Source organism: Podarcis tiliguerta (genome assembly GCF_965153285.1).
Source record: "Podarcis tiliguerta genome assembly, contig: HAP1_SCAFFOLD_109, whole genome shotgun sequence".
Lineage (NCBI taxonomy): Eukaryota > Metazoa > Chordata > Lepidosauria > Squamata > Lacertidae > Podarcis > Podarcis tiliguerta.
Window position 1 is genome coordinate 27,665 of NW_028148667.1, and position 20,482 is coordinate 48,146.

General features: G+C 43.5%; 2 protein-coding genes across 2 annotated transcripts in view; both read left to right on the forward strand.

Moving 5' to 3' along the window:
- LOC310669964 (DGAT1/2-independent enzyme synthesizing storage lipids-like) overlaps nt 1-20,482 on the forward strand; it is a 61,540-nt gene that overhangs the window by 15,007 nt on the left and 26,051 nt on the right. The window lies entirely within an intron of this gene.
- LOC310669965 (DGAT1/2-independent enzyme synthesizing storage lipids-like) lies at nt 12,869-20,365 on the forward strand. Its single transcript, XM_083458542.1, has 7 exons — nt 12,869-13,004; nt 14,482-14,857; nt 16,675-16,839; nt 18,307-18,497; nt 18,913-18,973; nt 19,430-19,569; nt 20,168-20,365. The coding sequence occupies exons 2-7, from the start codon at nt 14,578-14,580 to the stop codon at nt 20,270-20,272; spliced, it is 942 nt and encodes a 313-aa protein (XP_083314668.1). The 5' UTR covers nt 12,869-13,004; nt 14,482-14,577; the 3' UTR covers nt 20,273-20,365.

The window sequence follows — 20,482 nt, forward strand, 5'->3', positions numbered from 1 at the left end:
GTGCACTGTTTCAGCTAAAACAACATGTTTTTATCTCACATATATCTGAGTCTGCATGCAATGCTTTCCCCCTGTTGGCGTGGACAGTAGTGTACAGTTGACATTAGCTACCATCCATATCTATCCCAGCTTCAAATCAACCCTGACTAAAAGAAATGAACATCCTAGCTGTGTTTTAAGTTGACAGTGTGGAAACAGGCTAAGATGTTCATGCAACTAATTTTTACACACACACACAAACACAGAGAGAAAGAGAGAGAGAGAGAGAGAGAGAGAGAGAGAGAGAGAGAGCACATCTCTCTCTCTCCCTCTCTCTCTGCTGACACCTGCACAGGAAGTAACAAATAATACAACTACTAGGACATCCTAAAAAGCAGAGGCATCACCTTGCCAACAAAGGTCCATATAGTTAAAGCTATGGTTTTCCCAGTAGTGATGTATGGAAGTGAGAGTTGGACCATAAAGAAGGCTGATCACCGAAGAATTGATGCTTTTGAATTATGGTGCTGGAGGAGCCTCTTGAGAGTCCCATGGACTGCAAGAAGATCAAACACATCCATTCTTAAGGAAATCAGCCCTGAGTGCTCACTGGAAGGACAGATTGTGAAGCTGAGGCTCCAATACTTTGGCCACCTCATGAGAAGAGAAGACTCCCTGGAAAAGGGAGGGGGAAATTGAGGGCACAAGGAGAAGGGGAAGACAGAAGACAAGATGGTTGGACAGTGTTCTCGAAGCTACCAGCATGAATTTGAACAAACTGCGGGAGGCAATGGAAGACAGGAGTGCCTGGCGTGCTCTGGTCAATGGGGTCACGAAGAGTTGGACATGGCTAAATGACTAAAAACAACAACAGGACATTTGCAAATGAAGCAGGGTCTACTATGGTTTCAAACTGAATGAGAGACTTTGATGAGATTCCTGCATTGAAGAGGGTTGACTAGATGACCCTTGGAATCCCTTCCAGTTCTACACTTTATGATTCTAGGAACAATTTTTTTTACTAACATTCCTGGTAAGTCTAAATCGCCTTTGCTTCAGTCACCTCTCTGTGGATGCAGCAGAAGTCCTGGCTGGTGCACTTTTTTGTAGGCTAATTTCCACCCCTATGGAGAAACGTCCCTTTCTGTGGTGCTTTAATGAGACTGTGATGAGTGTGCCAGTTGTATGAAGAAACCAAGCATTGTGAAAAAGACTACAAAGAGGTTGTGCCCATTTGTAATTAAAGATTATGAAGCCACACCTACAATAGCAGCCATGTCACATAACCAGCTATTGACTAAGGGGTAAAGGTAGGTATTGTGACAACTGTGTTACCTCCATTTGCTGGTGGCTTCTCCCACTATAATATGTGTATGAGATAGGAACATGATGTAAAACACAAACCTTAATAACATGTTCGGTTTATAATATTGAATCCTAGTGCTGCTCCAGTAAAAGCTCTTTAATTGGCACCATTTAATTATGCAGCATGTATTGCTTGCTTTGGAGCCCCAGAAATTCCAGGTTGACATGCTCTGATATCACAGGGTCTCTGGCAAATACACTACTCTCAATAATGGATGAAGCAAATCAGAAGCATAACTAACCACCCTGGGTGATCCACTGAGCTCAGGTATTGCTGTGAGTCGTGAGGGCCACTCCCTGCAAGGCCCTTTCCACCTGGCCTAGGGGGTGGGGCCCAGACTCACAGCTCTACTAAAGCGGTGCCTGGTGAGACCAGAGGGACATTGCCTGACAACAACATGTTCAATACTGTCAGGTGGAGGTGAAAGATCCAAGTCCAGCATGCGTTCATCAGTTAAGTCAGAGGAATAATCGCATACATACATGTTGGTCCATTTTACTCTGTCATGCAGTGCCTGCAATTCAGTCACAGACTCATTAAAAACTGAAGTTCATCAGGCAGTTTACAATATGATGATGATCATATCTATCTACATCTACATCATCTACATCTACATCTACATCTGCATCATCTACATCTACATCTATATCTATAGTTTTATCCTTCCCCCTCCCCCAGTGGCAGCAAGAAACAGAGAAAAACAAGAAGAGTTCTTACTAATGAATTTATTCAATCATCACAGCGAGAGACAATGGCATTGCTCCAACTGAGATCCTCTCCACTCCCTTCCTACCAACAGCACTTTTCCTTACAGTGGCCGCCAGGGGCTAATTGTCTCTGAGTCCTTTGCTCTTGCACTCTCAACGAACGCCGGGTTCTGGGAGAAGGGGGGTCAGAAATACTCTCCAGTGATACTCTCTCAGCTGGCTGCTCTGGCTCTGTCTCCTCACCAGGGCATATCTTTCTAAGGTAAAGGTAAAGGTAAAGGTACCCCTGCCCGTACGGGCCAGTCTTGACAGACTCTAGGGTTGTGCGCTCATCTCACTCTAGGGGCTGGGAGCCAGCGCTGTCTGCAGACACTTCCGGGTCACGTGGCCAGCGTGACGAAGCTGCTCCAGCGAACTGGCACCAGAGCAGCTCACGGAACGCCGTTTACCTTCCCGCTAGAAAGCAGTACCCATTTATCTACTTGCACTTATTTGTGCTTTCGAACTGCTAGGTGGGCAGGAGCTGGGACCGAACGACGGGAGCTCACCCTGCTGCGGGGATTCGAACTGCCAACCATGCGATCGGCAAGTCCTAGGCGCTGAGGTTTTACCCACAGTGCCACCCGTGTCCCTTTATATCTTTCTAAACATATCTGTAACTTGCCTTGGAATGCCCCAAAATTTGCTATCAGCCTCAGTTTTTTGCTGGTTATTCATCTTCTTGTAAAAACAGAGCAAAAATGAGGAAGCACAGAGAACCAAATACACTACTCTCAATAATGGATAAAGCAAATCAGAAGCATAACTAACCACCCTGGGTGATCCACTGAGCTCAGGTATTGCTGTGAGTCATGAAGGCCGCTCCCTGCAAGGCCCTTTCCACCTGGCCTAGGGCCTGGGGCCCAGACTGACCAGCTCTACTAAAGCGGTGCCTGGTGAGACCAGAGGGACATTGCCTGACAACAAACCCTAACTATTGGATTATTTTGCCCCATCTTTTAGTGCCTGCCAAACAGCTGTGACATGCTTATGATAATGTTTTATTCTTTTGTTAGTTAGTTATGCTGTTTTAAATGTGCATTTTATATTTGACCTCACTTAGCAGTGGTTTCTTTAAAAAATGTTTACCGTATTTTTCGCCCTATTGGACGCACCAGCCCATAGGACGCACCTAGTTTTCAGGGGGGGAAATCAAGGAAAAAAATATGTTTTCCCCCCCGCAGCTCTGGGAGCAGCGGACAGGCTGCACACAGCCTGTGCGCTACTCCAAGACCTTCTCCCTGCTTTTGCGGGAGGTGGAGGAATTCCCCCACCTCCCCCAAAAGCCCACAGGAGCCCTGCGCGACTCCTACGGGCTTTTCGACCAGGAGGGAAAAGGGACTGAAATGGCCAGTCAGTCCCTTCTCCCTCCTCGGGAAAAGCCCCCAAGAGAGGCGCGCTCTTCAAAGGGTTCGTGGCTCCTGCTGGCTTTTCTACGTGGCTCCTGCTGGCTTTTCCAGCTCCTGCTGGCTTTTCCATCCTCTGGGGCTGACGATGGGGGAAGCGCTCCTTTCCCCCCCGCCAGCCTCAAAGCCGGGTTGGAGGGTAGCGGGAAGGCGTCGCGCGCCTTCCCGCTGCCCCCCATCCTCTGGGGCTGACGATGGGGGAGGCGCTCCTTTCCCCCCCGCCAGCCTCAAAGCCGGGTTGGAGGGTAGCGGGAAGGCGTCGCGCGCCTTCCCGCTGCCCCCCATCCTCTGGGGCTGACGATGGGGGAAGCGCTGCTTTCCCCCCCGCCAGCCTCCAAGCCGGGTTGGAGGGTAGCGGGAAGGCGTCGCGCGCCTTCCTGCTGCCCCCCATCCTCTGGGGCTGATGATGGGGGAAGCGCTCCTTTCCCCCCCCCCGCCAGCCTCCAAGCCGGGTTGGAGGGTAGCGGGAAGGCGTCGCGCGCCTTCCCGCTGACCCCCATCCTCTGGGGCTAGCCATGGGGGAAGCGTTGCTTTCCCCCCCGCCAGCCTCAAAGCCGGGTCGGAGGGTAGCAGGAAGGCGTCGCGCGCCTTCCCGCTGCCCCCCATCCTCTGGGGCTGGCGATGGAGGAGGCGCTGCTTTCCCCCACCGCCAGCCTCAAAGAGCAGACTCTCCTGGCTCCAGCGGAAGCAACACAAAGCCTCCAGAGCACAGGCTTTGGAGGCTTCGCGTTGCTATCGCTGACGCCAAGGAGCCTGCATTCGCCCCATAAGACGCACACACATTTCCCCTTCATTTTTGGAGGGGGAAAAGTGCGTCTTATAGGGCGAAAAATACGGTAAGTTTTGTTTTTTGTTAACTTACTTCGTGGAGTGTGTATTCCGTAGTTTACCTCCTTTCTAATGTTTTATTTTGAAATCTTTGGGATAATTTAGTTTGTTGCTGTTTTTTTTAGTTAATTATGTTGCTTTGACTGTATACTCTATATTTGACTTTCTTCAGATTGTCTTATTGATATTTTAATGTGCTTTAAACTGCTTTGAGATTTTTCTTAAAATATAAAGCGGTATAGAAATGAAATAAATAATTAGATAATCTAATAATTAAATAAATGGTACTTCTATCACAAACAAAAGTGGGCCTAAAAAGGTTGATGAGGGCGTTCTCAGGATACTGCCAAAGAGAACACCTGGCTGTGAATTACAAGAAAACTAAAGTCAAACTAGAGAAAACTAAATTTTCAAGAAATTATAGGACCCATAGGCGGTATGTGAATAATCTGTTGATCGAACAAGTTAAAGTCTTTAAATACCTTTGCCCTATTTTTAAGTCAGCAGGGTCGTGGGGAGCACACCAGAAATATGCAAAGGAAAAAGCATCTCAAAGCGCCAAAATTCTGACAGGCTTTTTACATACAAAGGTGGCAATCGTATACCATCAGACCTGTTTAAAGCTAAACCCCTGGCAAAGTTATTATATGGGCTCAGATTTGGACAGGGCCTCACCTTGGATCTGCAGAAGCTGTTCAACCTAAGTTCCTAAGGCAATTTTTTTCTGTTCCATCCTGTGTACCAAACGCTTCATTGTGCTAGTCTCCCCTCAGTTGAATTACAGATTTGGTGTAGGACATTTAATTATTGGCTTTGCCTAAATTTAAACCCCACTGGTCTACTACCCGTAGTATTGCAAGATGGTCATCAGAGTTTTACTTTTCTGGTTTATCATCACAACAGTTATTAACACTGGGATTCAGTAAAGTAAATAATTAAATTAGACAGCACCTAATTGAGTGACAGAATAATTTGGCCACAATAAGGCAATTTTGTCCATGGTATGATTATTTTCTACCTAGTCATTTTGACACTTGGGCACCCTATTTGCAAAATTTAACAATTCCGAAATACGACATGCTTTCACTTTCGCAAGTTTGAATAAACTGCCTTCAGCTGTACTTGAGGGTCAATTTCAGAAAATTCCACTGGAAAAACAATGATGTCCATGTGGAGATGGCACTATTGAGTCAGTGGCTCATGAGTTTCTGGTTGCACTCTTTATAAAGATTTGAGGAGTGAGGGTATTACCCCTCTACTATTGTCCATGATGGGCTGCTCAACCATTGCTACTGTGTCCTTTCTTCCAGCGGATCAAGATGACCAGGTGGCAGCAAAATCTGCAAGGTTTTTGGTGGGGTCAATTAGAATAAGATCTATTATTTGATTATTAATCTAAACCTCCAAAATGTATTTTGTATAGTTAAGTTTTTACCTCTATCTTCAGTACATTTTCTTTTCTTTTCTTTTATTCCTATGGCTAGTGGCAGATGCAAATAAAGATTCTTCTGATCTGAACTTCTCAGGTTTTATGAGGATTTATAAAGGGGTGCTGCATCATTACTCCAAATGTCACCAGGAAATGATCTATCTGACAATGGGCTCAGCACAAACCCCGCTATCGATGCATTTCTGTTCTGCCTTGCCACTCCCTTGCAGAAACCTGAACCAGGGTATGCCCTGCCTAGGTAAAGGTAAAGGGACCCCTGAACATTAGGTCCAGTCGTGGTCGACTCTGGGGTTGTGGCACTCATCTTGCTTTATTGGCAGAGGGAGCCGGGTGGTCAGCATGACTAAGCCGCTTCTGGTGAACCAGAGCAGCACACGGAAACGCCGTTTACCTTCCCGCCGGGGCGGTACCTATTTATCTACTTGCACTTTGAAGTGCTTTCGAACTCCTGGGTTGGCAGGAGCAGGGACCAGGGAACGGGAGCTCACCCCGTCGCGGGGATTCAAACCCACAACTTTCTGATCGGCAAGTCCTAGGCTCTGTGGTTTAACCCACAGCGCCACCCGCATCCATACCCTGCCTAATGGGCCTCTAATTTACTGAGACAGTCTCATGGTTGCCACAGAAGCCATGAATCCTGAGCTGCCCCAGGACCTATAGGTTTTATGATCAAGAGCCATGAGTTACTTCCCTCCCTTGGGACAGTGAATTCTCAAAACTTATTGTGAAAGTGAGCAGAGAGGGAGAGATTTCTTGGCATTGATAGGAGACTGAGAATTGGAGGGATTGTTCTGTGGTATTACGGCAGAGGATAAAGGTGTAGTGTAACTTGATTTTGTTTGAAATGTATTGTTATGAATAGACTTCCGTTTTTTGCCGCCATGGTGAACAATGGTTCTCACCAGAGCATGCAGCCGATTAAGGATAATTTGAGAGTAATTTCATTGCAAACTCCCCACCCCAGGTCGGGGGGAGCGCTCTCACTCACAGATTGCCCAGTAGCTGCCTCCCGCTCCTACGGAATGCCCTGCATGCATTGGAAACTCTCCAACGTGGTCACCATGCACAGAGATTCTTCTGTTTTTTAAGCTATATCCGAATTCAGACTTGAGAAGCAGGCATGTTCTGGAAGAAGGAGACAAGTTAACCTGCTGCTGAATGAATCAGCCACTGAGTGCCAAGGTCTCCATCTGGATAAGATTTTAATCGTAATTGGATTGGTATGTAGTAGAGAGAAGCCTTTGTTTTCTCTTTATACATTCACCATGCTTTTTTTATAATATGGCATCTCTTCACCAAAGCAAAAAATTAGTTACTAATGAATTGCAATTATTAATGGATTGCAAGAGGGACTCAATCAGAACTTTATAATGCTTATGGATTAATTCAAAGAATGAAACTGCGTGGAACATATTGGGATGTTCTGTGGCAATACCCTCCCACAGAGGATTATAACTTTGATTTATTATGGTGTTGTTGAGATATCAGCTTGTTATCAGATGGGAAAGTATTGAAAGAAAATATTGGAAGTCTGCCCAGATTAATGGCCAGATGCCAGACCACTTTCGGTTTTGAGAAAAGCAAGGTGGTGAAAGGTCACTACACAGTAAAACTGAGTCCTTGGAGCAGGGGGGAAATGCAGGAAATGATTGATTGCAACAAGAAAGGAAGGTTGAACATTTAAAAAAAAAAAACATTCCACACAGAAAGTTACCAGATATAAACTCCTCTTGCAAATTAAAGGATATGGAACAGTTAAATACGAATGAAAGTCAATGCATCAGTGGCTGATAAAATAAAGGATCAACATAGGAACTGTATTATTTGGGTTAGATTGGATTGAAGCAGCAAAAAGGAATCAACATCTCCTAAAAAATCTCCTAAAATCAGAACATGGGAACTCAACCAAAATGTTTAATTTGAAATCTGACAATTGGCTTTTAAAATTGGATTATGATTTGGTATTGTATTAATGTGGTCTATATTGGATTGTTATTAATGAAAAATTATTAAAAATTATTATATTTAAAATGCAATGTATTGTTGTGGACTGCTGCAGGCTATGGTGGATGATGGGGATTGCTCGCCCTGAGTGACCCGATTGCTGCAAATAGGCAGGAAGGGAGCTTGGGCAAAGCACCTTCTCTAAAAAAGCCCATAAGGAAAATTCTGGTTCCGAGGGGTCCAGTGGTGTCGGAGAACGCTCCCTAGGAGTCTCCAAAGCTCCGAAGGGAGCCACGGAAGCTCCAATATTGAACGCAGAGACACTGTGCATTCAAGACCTCTCAGCAAAACACCTCAAGTGCTACCATTAAAGCAGCAACTTCTCTATAAAGGAAAAAGAAATCAGACCAATTTGGGCAATTTTATATATATATAATATTTGGACAAACATATATATATATATATATATATGCAGGTTTTGGTGTCCTCGGGTGTCTTCCCGTGTAAAAGTTGGGGTGTCTAGGCGACGTTTCGACGAGGTCTCACTCGTCATCTTCAGGCTGGTGCTTTCGGCTTCTTGTTACTGGAACAGAGCAGGATCTCAGTGTTTGAGTTCCTATAAATACTGTTGAGGAGGTGTGGTGTATAGCCTCCAATGTTCTGGGCAGAGAGGAGGTTCCCAGGCTAGTGTGCCTTTTCTTCTTTTGTTCCTTAATTACTTGAGGGATATCTTGAGTGATTTCTTGAGTGATTTCCTGAATCCCACTTAGGTGGGTCATTAGGTGTGGATTAGTTGCTAAAGCCTTCGTGTCTTGAACTCTTGAACTTTGTGAAGAGTTTTTCTGAGAAGATGGCTGTACTGCACTTGGTTGTGCTCTGGCTTGGCTTCGTGTATAGGGGCGAGCTGTGGTTTTGTGGCCTGTGCCAGCCAGATCTGTGTAGGGATTGCAGGGGGGTGCAGCATCCGGAGGTGCCACCCTGGTTTGGCTACTGGATGGTGTCTGTAATTTATCTGTGGAGAGGGTCTGGGTTTGGGTCTGGTGTGGTTGATTGGTGATGGCGTTCTGTGTGCCTCTGGATCTGGTGTCAGATTTTGTGGGGAGGGCTAATTTCCAGATGTCTGGCAAGCGGGATGTGTCGTCACGCTTGTTCATGTTGTGAGGGTGTTTCTCTATCTCGATGGCTTCCATGATTATTCTCTTGTGGTGATGTTCCATGTTAAAGAGCAATTTGGAATCTGCAAAATTAATTTCGTGTCCTGTTTCTTTCATGTGTTGGAAAAGAGAGGAAGTTTTTTCTTCTTTTTTGACGGCATTCTTGTGTTCTGCGATACGTGCATTTATTCGTCTGTTTGTTTGTCCAATGTACGTGGCTGGGCAGACTTTGCAGGGTATTTCATAGACCCCTTGGTTTTCCAACTGAATTTTATCCTTGGGGTTTCTGAGGATATTGGCTATTTTTTGGTTGGTGCAAAAGGCTGTTTTGATATTGTGTTTAAGGAGGATTTTGCTAATTTTATCTGTAGTGCCCTTGATATAAGGAAGGAGGGCTATGCCATTGTTTTCTTCTGTGTCTTGGTTTTTGGGGGGTGTTTCTTTTTGGATTAGCTTCGTAACCCTGTTTTGCTGGTATCCATTGGCAATTAACACATTTGAGAGATTCTGTAACTCAGTTGTCAAGTGGTCTTCGTCAGCCAGGCGTTTGGTTCTGGAGATGAGAGTCTTGGCTACGGAGTTTATTTGTGCAGGGTGGTGGTGTGATTGTGCATGTAAGTAGCGGTTGGTGTGTGTTTTTTTCCGGTAGATAGTGTGTCCTAGGGAGCCATCAGGTTTTTTGTAGATTAGGACGTCAAGGAAGGGAAGTTGGTTGTTGGCTTCTATTTCCATAGTGAATTGTATTTTGGGGTGTAGGCTGTTGAGATGTGTGAGGAAGCTATCCTGGATAGCTTCCTCACACATCTCAACAGCCTACACCCCAAAATACAATTCACTATGGAAATAGAAGCCAACAACCAACTTCCCTTCCTTGACGTCCTAATCTACAAAAAACCTGATGGCTCCCTAGGACACACTATCTACCGGAAAAAAACACACACCAACCGCTACTTACATGCACAATCACACCACCACCCTGCACAAATAAACTCCGTAGCCAAGACTCTCATCTCCAGAACCAAACGCCTGGCTGACGAAGACCACTTGACAACTGAGTTACAGAATCTCTCAAATGTGTTAATTGCCAATGGATACCAGCAAAACAGGGTTACGAAGCTAATCCAAAAAGAAACACCCCCCAAAAACCAAGACACAGAAGAAAACAATGGCATAGCCCTCCTTCCTTATATCAAGGGCACTACAGATAAAATTAGCAAAATCCTCCTTAAACACAATATCAAAACAGCCTTTTGCACCAACCAAAAAATAGCCAATATCCTCAGAAACCCCAAGGATAAAATTCAGTTGGAAAACCAAGGGGTCTATGAAATACCCTGCAAAGTCTGCCCAGCCACGTACATTGGACAAACAAACAGACGAATAAATGCACGTATCGCAGAACACAAGAATGCCGTCAAAAAAGAAGAAAAAACTTCCTCTCTTTTCCAACACATGAAAGAAACAGGACACGAAATTAATTTTGCAGATTCCAAATTGCTCTTTAACATGGAACATCACCACAAGAGAATAATCATGGAAGCCATCGAGATAGAGAAACACCCTCACAACATGAACAAGCGTGACGACACATCCCGCTTGCCAGACATCTGGAAATTAGCCCTCCCCACAAAATCTGACACCAGATCCAGAGGCACACAGAACGCCATCACCAATCAACCACACCAGACCCAAACCCAGACCCTCTCCACAGATAAATTACAGACACCATCCAGTAGCCAAACCAGGGTGGCACCTCCGGATGCTGCACCCCCCTGCAATCCCTACACAGATCTGGCTGGCACAGGCCACAAAACCACAGCTCGCCCCTATACACGAAGCCAAGCCAGAGCACAACCAAGTGCAGTACAGCCATCTTCTCAGAAAAACTCTTCACAAAGTTCAAGAGTTCAAGACACGAAGGCTTTAGCAACTAATCCACACCTAATGACCCACCTAAGTGGGATTCAGGAAATCACTCAAGAAATCACTCAAGATATCCCTCAAGTAATTAAGGAACAAAAGAAGAAAAGGCACACTAGCCTGGGAACCTCCTCTCTGCCCAGAACATTGGAGGCTATACACCACACCTCCTCAACAGTATTTATAGGAACTCAAACACTGAGATCCTGCTCTGTTCCAGTAACAAGAAGCCGAAAGCACCAGCCTGAAGATGACGAGTGAGACCTCGTCGAAACGTCGCCTAGACACCCCAACTTTTACACGGGAAGACACCCGAGGACACCAAAACCTGCATTCCTGTACCCGTGAAAATCTACGAAAGCAAATATATATATATATATATACACACACACACACACACACATATATATATGGACAAACATATATATATATATAGGATCCACACCACGGAGGTAAAGAGAAGCCGCCCCCCTCCGTCATGGCATAAAATCTGGAGGGACTAAGAGAAGAATAAATGACATACCCCTTCCACCCCATTGTAAATTGATAATAATGCTACCTCTGAACTTTTGATCAGCTTTAACCCAGTGATTTCTGTGATCTCTTTAAACATACTTTGCCAAAAAAATTGCACATATTTACACCCCCACCCCATTTGAACATAATTCCGCTTCCTGGCATCCCCTCCAACATAACACCGAATATTCCTTGTTTATTTGATTTAATCTGACTGGTGTTAAATACCATCTCTAAAAAATTTATAATAATTTTATTTTATTCTTATGGACAGCCTTTTCAACATAGACTGAAATTAGTGGAGCTCCATTTTTAAGACTGAAATTAGTGGAGCTCCAACCAGGGCTTTTGTTGAACCAATAAATCTTAAATAATTAACGGCTGGAGTCATCTCGTGGGGCGGGGAGGAGACCCAAGCCTTGCATTCTTGATCCCCCTTTTCTACTTATATTTTATAAATTTCACTGATTTCCCTTTTTATAACTGTATTTTCTTCTTTATCGCCTCTTTTTGTAGAGCAGTCTCTATCCTCCTACATTATCTGTTCACAGACCAGAAATGCTACAACACATGGCTCTTGACCAGCTCACTAGGTCCTGGTCTCCATGGCAACCATGAGACCATCTCAGTAAATTAAAGGCCCAACACATAAGACAGAACATATCCTAGTTCAGGTCTCTCCAAGGGAGTGGGAAGGCAGAGATCCATTCGTAGGGACATTTGTGCTGAGCCCATTGTCTGAGATGGATAATTTGATGGTGAAATTCAAAGTGATGATGCAGTGCCCTTCTATAAGGCTGGGGGATCCATAAAGGTGGTCTGTTCCCAGAGACTTATGGTATCTGGTGGGTTCCTGAATACTCAGGAATTTTCAAGTTGGCATGCTCACCACTTCTGTCAAAGTCTTGCTATAGAATTGGGAATTAAGGTAGGCACTTGACAGGTTGGCTCTCAAGTGTCATCCTCAACACTCTCAAGTGCCTTCCTCAACACTAAAGCAAACAGGGCTCCCTCATATTCTCAGGAGTGTCAGGCGATGAAGTAGAACAGTGCCTGGAAGGGAATCAGCAGCTTGCAAGGCAACATCTCTCTCTGGAAAGACTGTGGTTTTATCTGCCTTTTAGAAGACAGGAGTGCCTGGCTTCCTGTGGTCCATGGGGTCACAAAGAGTTGGACACGACTAAACAACAAAGTGGTGTTAATGTGTTTTAATCAGCTTTAACTCTTCTTCAAGTGATTCATGAAGTGGCTAGTGAAGATAAGATACATGTGCTTTTTATGTTTTCTGGTTATGTTTGGCTTTTAGAAGCCATGGATATTTGTTCTTAATGAGTCTATGACTGAATCGCAGACAGAGTGTTGCGAGTACAATTCCTACCTTTACTCCTTAGTCAAGAACTGGTTTTCTGTGACCAGTATGTAATTGTCATTATGAATATTCTTGTAGGTGTGACTCCATACTTTATGCTTGATTACAAATGGCCACAACTTCCCCATGTCTTCTCTCTTTTTCACAATGCTTGGTTTGTTCATACAGATGGCACACCCACCACTGTCTCTTTAAACCTCCACATAAAGTGACATGTCTCCATAGTGGTGGAAATTAGCCTACGGAAAAGTAGAGCACCAGACAAGACTTTTGCTGCTCTCAGAGAGAGGTGACCAAAGTCAAGGCAATTTAGGCTTACCAGGAATGTAAGTAAAAGTTTTTGTTCATAGAAACATAAAATGTAGAGTTGGGAGGGGCCTAACGGGTTGTCTAGTCAACCCCCTGCAATCTCAACAAATGATTCTTGCTTAGTTTTGCAAATGTGCTAGTAATTGTGTTATTTGTCAGTTCCTGTGCAGGGATCAGCAGAGAGAGAGAGAGAGAAATGCTGTCTTGTCTATGTGCGTGTGTAAAAACCAGTTGTATGAAAATCTTAGCCTGTTTCCACATTGTCAACTTAAAACACAACTAGGATGTTCGCTACTTGTGGATATGAAATTAAGCACCTACAGCTTTTCAGATATTATAACACTGAGAAGCAGAAATTAAATTCCTCCCTATAACACAACTATTATTGGAATCAAAACAGCTGTGCTATAAAGCCTGCAAACCCTTATCAATTTTGTCTCTTTTCCCATACTTTTCTGTTGAAAGATGTAGTGAAGATATAGTAAAATAAAAAATATGCAATATAACTATGTAAAGGTCTGTTTTTAGATGACTTAGTAATTTGTAGATAAAAATGCAATGGTTGTGTACTGTGGCATGGTCCCCAATAACCCAACTAGAAAGAAGTTCTAGAGGCAGTGATAACAGGGTTTGGCCATCGGCATCTGTTCTTCTCTGGCAGCAATGTTGCTATTCCACTTCACATCCCCAGAAAGAGGCACTTTGCAGTGAATTCCAAAATGCTGCCACCCATCAGCTCACTATTTCCCCCACCCTCCCTCTTGTTCGGTGTTGTGTTCGCTCCATATAATTTGAGTCAAGTGGATAGCCTCAGTACAAGAAACAAGTGTGTAGCAGAGATCGCTTTTACTTTGGAGGCACAAAGACACACACTCTCTCTGCTACAAGAAGTCTTCACTCTCTGAGCCCAGAGAGCGTTTCGACGTATAAAGTTTTTGCTGAGGAAAAGTGCACACAGAAAGTGCAAAGTCCACATGCTCAAAAAAGTCCTGCAACTGCCAGAGTTCCCTCTGTGTAGACGTCTTGCAATGTGTCTAACTTCCTTCAGATAAGCTCTTCACAAATCCGACACATTTTCCCCAGATCATTCCAACAGTATCCATGTCTCCAATGCCCCAAAACAGTGAATGATGTGAATGTAACTTGAGTTCTTTATCTATCCTGGGATATGTGTTAGTTTGCCCAGCAACACAAAGAGGACAGTCACAAGATGCATGCAGCTGCACTTTTAGGAGGCGGGGAACCATTTCTGCTGACTCAAAGAGAAGTGACCCTTTCTCACTTTCCTTACTACTTCAGCAGTGGACTGAAACCAGCTTGCTTTACAAGAAATAAATGGAGTCATACACTTGTCATTTTGTATCTACTTATATCTACTTGGCAAGTTACAGTGGGGAAAACTAGGAAAATATTAAATAGCAGGAGATTTCATGTAATCATGAACGCTGCTGGAATGGCAGTTCAAACTGATATACTGCATTTTTTGTTTTCCAGGTAAACAGTCGTTGAAAATACCATCAAAACCAAAGAAGGTTTAACTGAATTTGTTTCCTTCCTTGACATACACGTGGGACTTCATATCAGGAAACCATGAGCTTCTTTACTCAAATGCTGGGAAACTGGATTAGTTTTCCTTACTTGGAAGAATACCTGAGCTCAGTGGCTCACTCTTGGTGGTTGAGTATGCTTCTGATTTTGCCTTGTTCAATCATTATAATGACGTATTTGTTTATCTGTGCAATCTCATTTTTGCTATATGTCTACAAGAAGAGGAATAACCAGCAAGAAACTGATTTTGATACCAAATGTTGGAAAAAGCCAAAGCAAATTACCTTTCAAGTTTTAGATATATTTGGAAAGATATGGCATGGTGAGTAAATGTTTCTTTCATACCAATAATTCAGCTACTATACTTTCATAGGACTGAGGATCAGAATTTCAGACTTGAGGCCCTGGAACAATAGTTACCACTACGGTTTTAACTGTGTGGTGGGTACACAGCGAATTTAATGAGTGAGACTTTGAGGGTGCAATTTTCTTGAGCATGGTAAATCACTAGGTAACCCTGAAGCATAAACTCTGGACACAAACCATGAAATTTGTCAGCACAGGATGTGATGATGAAGTGATGGCTGCTAATTTGGATGGACACTGCGTGAAAGAGGATGATGGAATACAGAGAGCTTTGGCTTGATCAAGAGGATCCATCTTATGTTCTCATTGCATCCCAGAGTGTAATGTTGCTTTAGATGTTGAAGCAGAAATCAGAAACTCATTATTAAAACCAAGCTTGGGTCATAAGGATGAAACCCTCTGGCTACTTAGGACATGGTCAAGGCTGCATCTGTCTGGGAAACTTTTCTCTCACATTGTATAAAGTGAATCAGGGAATGGCCTGAAGATGCCTGAAATCAGAGCTCTTAGGGATGGGGAAATAATGTGCAACACTCTGTAGGGAAGGGTAATATTGTTCTTCAAATAAAAAAGGCTCAGGAAAATATAGTATTATAACCCATATGAAAGTCAGGGGCATCTTAACCATTGGCGCTAGGGGTGCACAGGACCCGGGTGCCGGGCTCACAGTGGTGCCAGGCTGAGAGTCCAGGGCCGAGCGTTGGAGTCTAGGGAAGAGCTGCCGACAGCCGAGCGGAGCAGAGCCCGTCGGAGTTCTTCTTCTGCAGGCAGCTCTTCCCCGGACTCCAACGCTCACTCCCAAACTCCCACCAACCTGCCCACAGCAGAAGAGCCTGTCGGCTCTTGCCCCACCTGCACGCAGCTAAGTATTTCAGTGCCATGCCAGGAGCACCATGTAACGTTGTGGGCACTGCACGATGCATCCTGTTGCATGTGCCGAGCTGTGGGTTCCCTTGCTGGCTTTTCCGCTGTCGTCTCATGCTCCCAGCACCGCCCAACGTGACGTCCCAGCGCAGAACAATGGGGAATGCAAGTGGCAGCAGAGGAAACATCTCTGGACAGGATCCGCCGCGTGCCAACAGTGCCGATGGCAGCAACAAATCCGACGAATAGGAGCGAATGGATCCCAGTTAGCTGCCATGCAGCGGGCGGTGTGGAGGCAGCAGGCAGCAGGGCGGTGTGGAGACAGCGTGGCAACTGTGCCGCCTGATATTTTGTTCCCCCCTAGCATGGAACCCGCACCCACCTTCATGCGCCCCTGTGCGTTTGGCGCTGGAACCCCCGTTAGTTGGCTCTGTGAGTCACTGCGTCTGCAACCATTCTAAAGATAAACAACTATCTCCTAAAAAAAACTCAACAACTTTGGGGTCCCCCCTTAAAAAAAGGTCGACAACTCTGGGCAACCTAGGGGTGCCAGGCGGATCTTTAAGACGTCCCTGATGAAAGTTTAAAGGAGATTGAAACAACAAGTCACAGTTTTAGCTCACTCAAAGACTAGGCAATTTTTTTCCACCTACGCCCAAAATAAAGCAAGGAATGAAGGTTCCAGCAGAGGAGAAATATCATTTATTATGTGAGCACAACAGAGAAAATTCTGGCCCATGTGGATGACAACCTAGTATCCAGAATGCTGCAACATATAGGAAAGCTTTTTAACTGATCGTAAATTACAGTTTTCTGAACCACAGTGTTTTCTTCCAATAAAAGATTGCAATATTCCATTTATTTTTCAACAAAATAACATTTATTTGTTGCATTTTATATTATTTCCAGGTTATGAAGTTTTTGGCATGGAACATCTCCCTAAAGGACCAGTGCTTATTATCTTTTATCACCCAGTTTGTACTATTGACTATTTCTTGCTTATCACTAGACTTTTCAAGGAGACAGGGAGAGAGTGCTTTTCAGTATGTGATCATGCAATATATCGGTTTCCAGGTTAGTTATTAAATTTAAATCATGCTTTTTTTCTTAAAATATGTGAAAAATGATATAAAATAAAGCTATAAGATATTAAACAATGCTATAAAATATAAAACAGTGTATCAGGCAAGGAGGTGAAAAACAACACATGAAATATCAGCAAGAGTCCTCACAAAAAAGGAAGTTGGAAACTGCAGGCTTGCTTTCGGCCATTTACAACCTCAACCTCTTCTCCCAATAATGTTTCAGGCATCGTATTTGAATCAGGCTATGTTTCCAATACAGCATGTCAACCTGGGTCTTTTGGCCCTTGATCACAGATTGCAGGAAAACCTGACCTGACCTCAAAACAGCTATGAGAGTGCTTCTGCTTCTTCTTCTTCTTCTTTTACTCTAGTAATTGCAAGACAATTCCTGTGCTTCCATGCAGAAATTCCATGCTTTCTTGTACAACTTGTCTACATTCTTCCTCAGGGATCTAAGAACTGAAGGAATCTGGATAATGTGACATCTGATCTCTATGCTGTAACTGGAGGCTCTCATATAATAATTGCTGCTGACTTTAATACTAGAATAGGACAAGATTTAGGAAAATGCATCTCTAAGTTGTTGATTTCCTCAAGTACAAAGAGTTTTGCAAAATTCAATCATTAGTAAAGATGGATGTTCCTTACTGGAAAGAACAACGCAAAGTATGGGATTCTGCTTCGGAGCATCTGCACTAGCAAACCACCTGTGCAAAATCCTCTGTGGCTGCTGGGATGGGGTGGGAGCTAATGGCCAATCAAGCCCTCCCACACACAGCTTTTATGCCCCCATGTGACACTGCAATCAAACACATGTGGCACCCTTGTTGTAGTGTTCATGGCCCTCCACTGCCACTCCCCCCACATTATCTTCCTCTGATGACACCACAGAAAGGTCAAGGAAGGAAGGAAGGAAGGAAGGAAGGAAGGAAGGAAGGACCGAGCCCAAAGTGTGCTCTTTGGGGGTATTCCACTGGTTCATTAATGCAGCATATATTCTCTACCCATATATCTGTGGATGAATCTCTGCTGTTTTCCACCAGCATAGCCTCCTCTGTGCCATGTGTTTATCTCTCTCTCTCTGTGTATATACTATATCCAAAAGCTCTGCAGCCTAAAGGGATTGAAGTTTTGGGTGGTGCAGCAAGCACTATGGACTGTATTTTTATCATAATGCAAACTTGAATGTACTACAAACTTGACTTGAGGAACCCATTTCCAAAAAGGTGGCCACCTCAGCACTCAACCCCACTCAATGTGCTTTCCAAAAAAAGCCTACTGTTAGAACATCTGAGCAAAAGAGGAATTAGCAGAAAGCCCCCCTCCATGAAATCCTAATTGAAATGGATTGGCAGAGAGCTATGCTTGTGATCCATAATAGTGCAATATCTTTGGAAGATATTGCACTACTGTATTGTATCCACACTCTTCTTCTATTTGGGTCTTATTTTGTCAGGATGGAAGACGGCTTTAGATGCGGCCGGGTTGAAAGATTTCAATAAAGCTGAATGTGTGGAAATTTTGAAGAAAGGCCATTCAGTGGGCATTGGCCCTGGCGGAGGTAGAGAAGGAAACTTCAGTACTGACTACAACATAATGTGGGGTAACCGCACAGGTTTCGCTCAGATAGCTTTGGAGGCAAAAGTGGTGAGTGATCTTTGTGCAATTTGCATTGCCTTCAGGATTATCCTAGATAAAATGTAATGTGTTGACATCCTTGATCTAGCATCCTAAGTAGTTGAGGATGGCAAATCCCCTGTTTGGGGGTCAGATGATATCTGGAGCTCCAAGTATTTCCCACCCCTGCTCTTTTTTTTTAAAAAAAGCTATTATAATCATTTACATTTAAAAAGAAAAATAGCTTTTTTCTTTTTCAATTCTTGAAAATCTGGGGGACAGCATGTGCAATTTGAAGTCAATTACATCTGGCTTGTCATTGTAATGCCAGATGGGGAGCATTATTACTAATCCTTAAGCAAAATAAAGGTGGAGCGGGTGGAGTGAAGTAATTCTCCAGTTCTCAGCTACCTTTTGATTTTGATTTTTGATTTTATTCTTTTAGCCCATCATCCCTATATTTACACAAAACATTTGTGAAGCATACAGGAACATTGGAAAGTCAAGTGAGTATCAAGAAATCTGCTTTCAGGCAATAAAGATTTTATAATAATATACATTTTTTTAGAAACAGAATATCTTTTTACTACTTTCTAGTAGAGTTTATTCAGTGCACACTGATCTGCAAAAGCTGTGCTGCCTGTCTCAGGACTGACTGTTTTTTCTTAGATTTAAAAGATAGCTATAATCTATAAAAGTGGTAGGAATCCCAACATGGAGGGGAACTGAGCACGAAAGAAATCATATTCTGCAGTCTATTCTACAACTTATGACCTTGATTTTTAAAGAGCAGAGAAGAGCTGGCAGAATATGCTGCTTTTTCTTTTCCAAAGGACTCATACTATTTAACGCTTCCTCTCTGGGATGGATTGACTGGAATTGGTAAAAACTAAGAATGCCAACTAATTTCAAATTTGAGATGGGATCGCTTTCTTACAGACTCTTTTCCCTTTCATACATAGGGTTGACAAGATGGTTATATGAGAAAACACGGCTTCTCTACCTTCCCGTATATGGAGGATTTCCAGTGAAACTGAGGACATATATTGGAGAACCTATCCCATATGATCCAAATATAACAGCTGCAGAGCTGGCTGAAAAAGTAAGTTAACTCTACACCTGGAAGTAAAAAAGCAGGATCCCCCCCCCCCCCGTTGGTTTCTCTTTTTCAGTTCTATAAAATGGTTTCTGCCTACTGACTTGCTCATTCTATATGACCAAAGAGATAAACTCCATTCTACTCTGCTATTTTCACCCGTGCCCTGCTGTGCTGTTTTCAGGCATGGAACCAGGAGGTGACTGTTTTTTCTCACTAGCCCTGTCAGCCATTGCCATTCTAAGAGAACGAGGGAGGTGTTCATAGTGAGTTCAGGCACCTCTTTTTCTGGAAAAATAGCACTCAGCATAGTGAAAAATAACTCTATAGCATTTCTGCCATTTTCCTCATATAGCTGGAGGGAACAACCATGCAGGAAAACCAATACGTACCAAGCAGCCCAAGGCACTTATGTTTGGTTGTATTTCTGCCATTCTCATACAGTGCTCTTGGTAAAAAAAAAATCTGTAACTGAAAAAAATGGGATTCTTGATTCTAATGGTTCTGATCCCTTTAGCATTTCCTCACAGATATGAATAACTGTGAATATCCATTTTGCAATATATTGATATAATACAATATTCCTTTGTTCTTCTTTCAACAGACAAAGACTGCAATTGAAAATCTTCGGGATAAACACCAAAAAAGGCCAGGAAATATATTAAGAGCTCTTTCAGAACGATTTGATAAGCATTACAAAGCTGATTAGTCCATATAAAGCAGTTGTAATGTTTATGATCATGCATCTGTAATAGAAAACTTTAATTATTATGTAATTAAAGCTAAATTAAGATACACAGAATTGTGCTGGATTGTATATTAATTATTGTGAAGGGTCATTAGCTCATTAGCTCAGCCCCTGGTGTACATGCTGAAGGGCCTAAGTGCCTTCTTGTCCTATCCTGCAAAACTCCCAGAA

Bases quoted from the DNA above. Each gene is read 5' to 3' on its own strand.
- LOC310669965 (XM_083458542.1), top strand. From the start codon at position 14,578: ATGAGCTTCTTTACTCAAATGCTGGGAAACTGGATTAGTTTTCCTTAC. The intron at 18,974-19,429 runs GTGAGTATCAAG...TTTCATACATAG, and splicing joins CAGGAACATTGGAAAGTCAA to GGTTGACAAGATGGTTATAT. The intron at 19,570-20,167 runs GTAAGTTAACTC...TTCTTTCAACAG, and splicing joins CTGCAGAGCTGGCTGAAAAA to ACAAAGACTGCAATTGAAAA.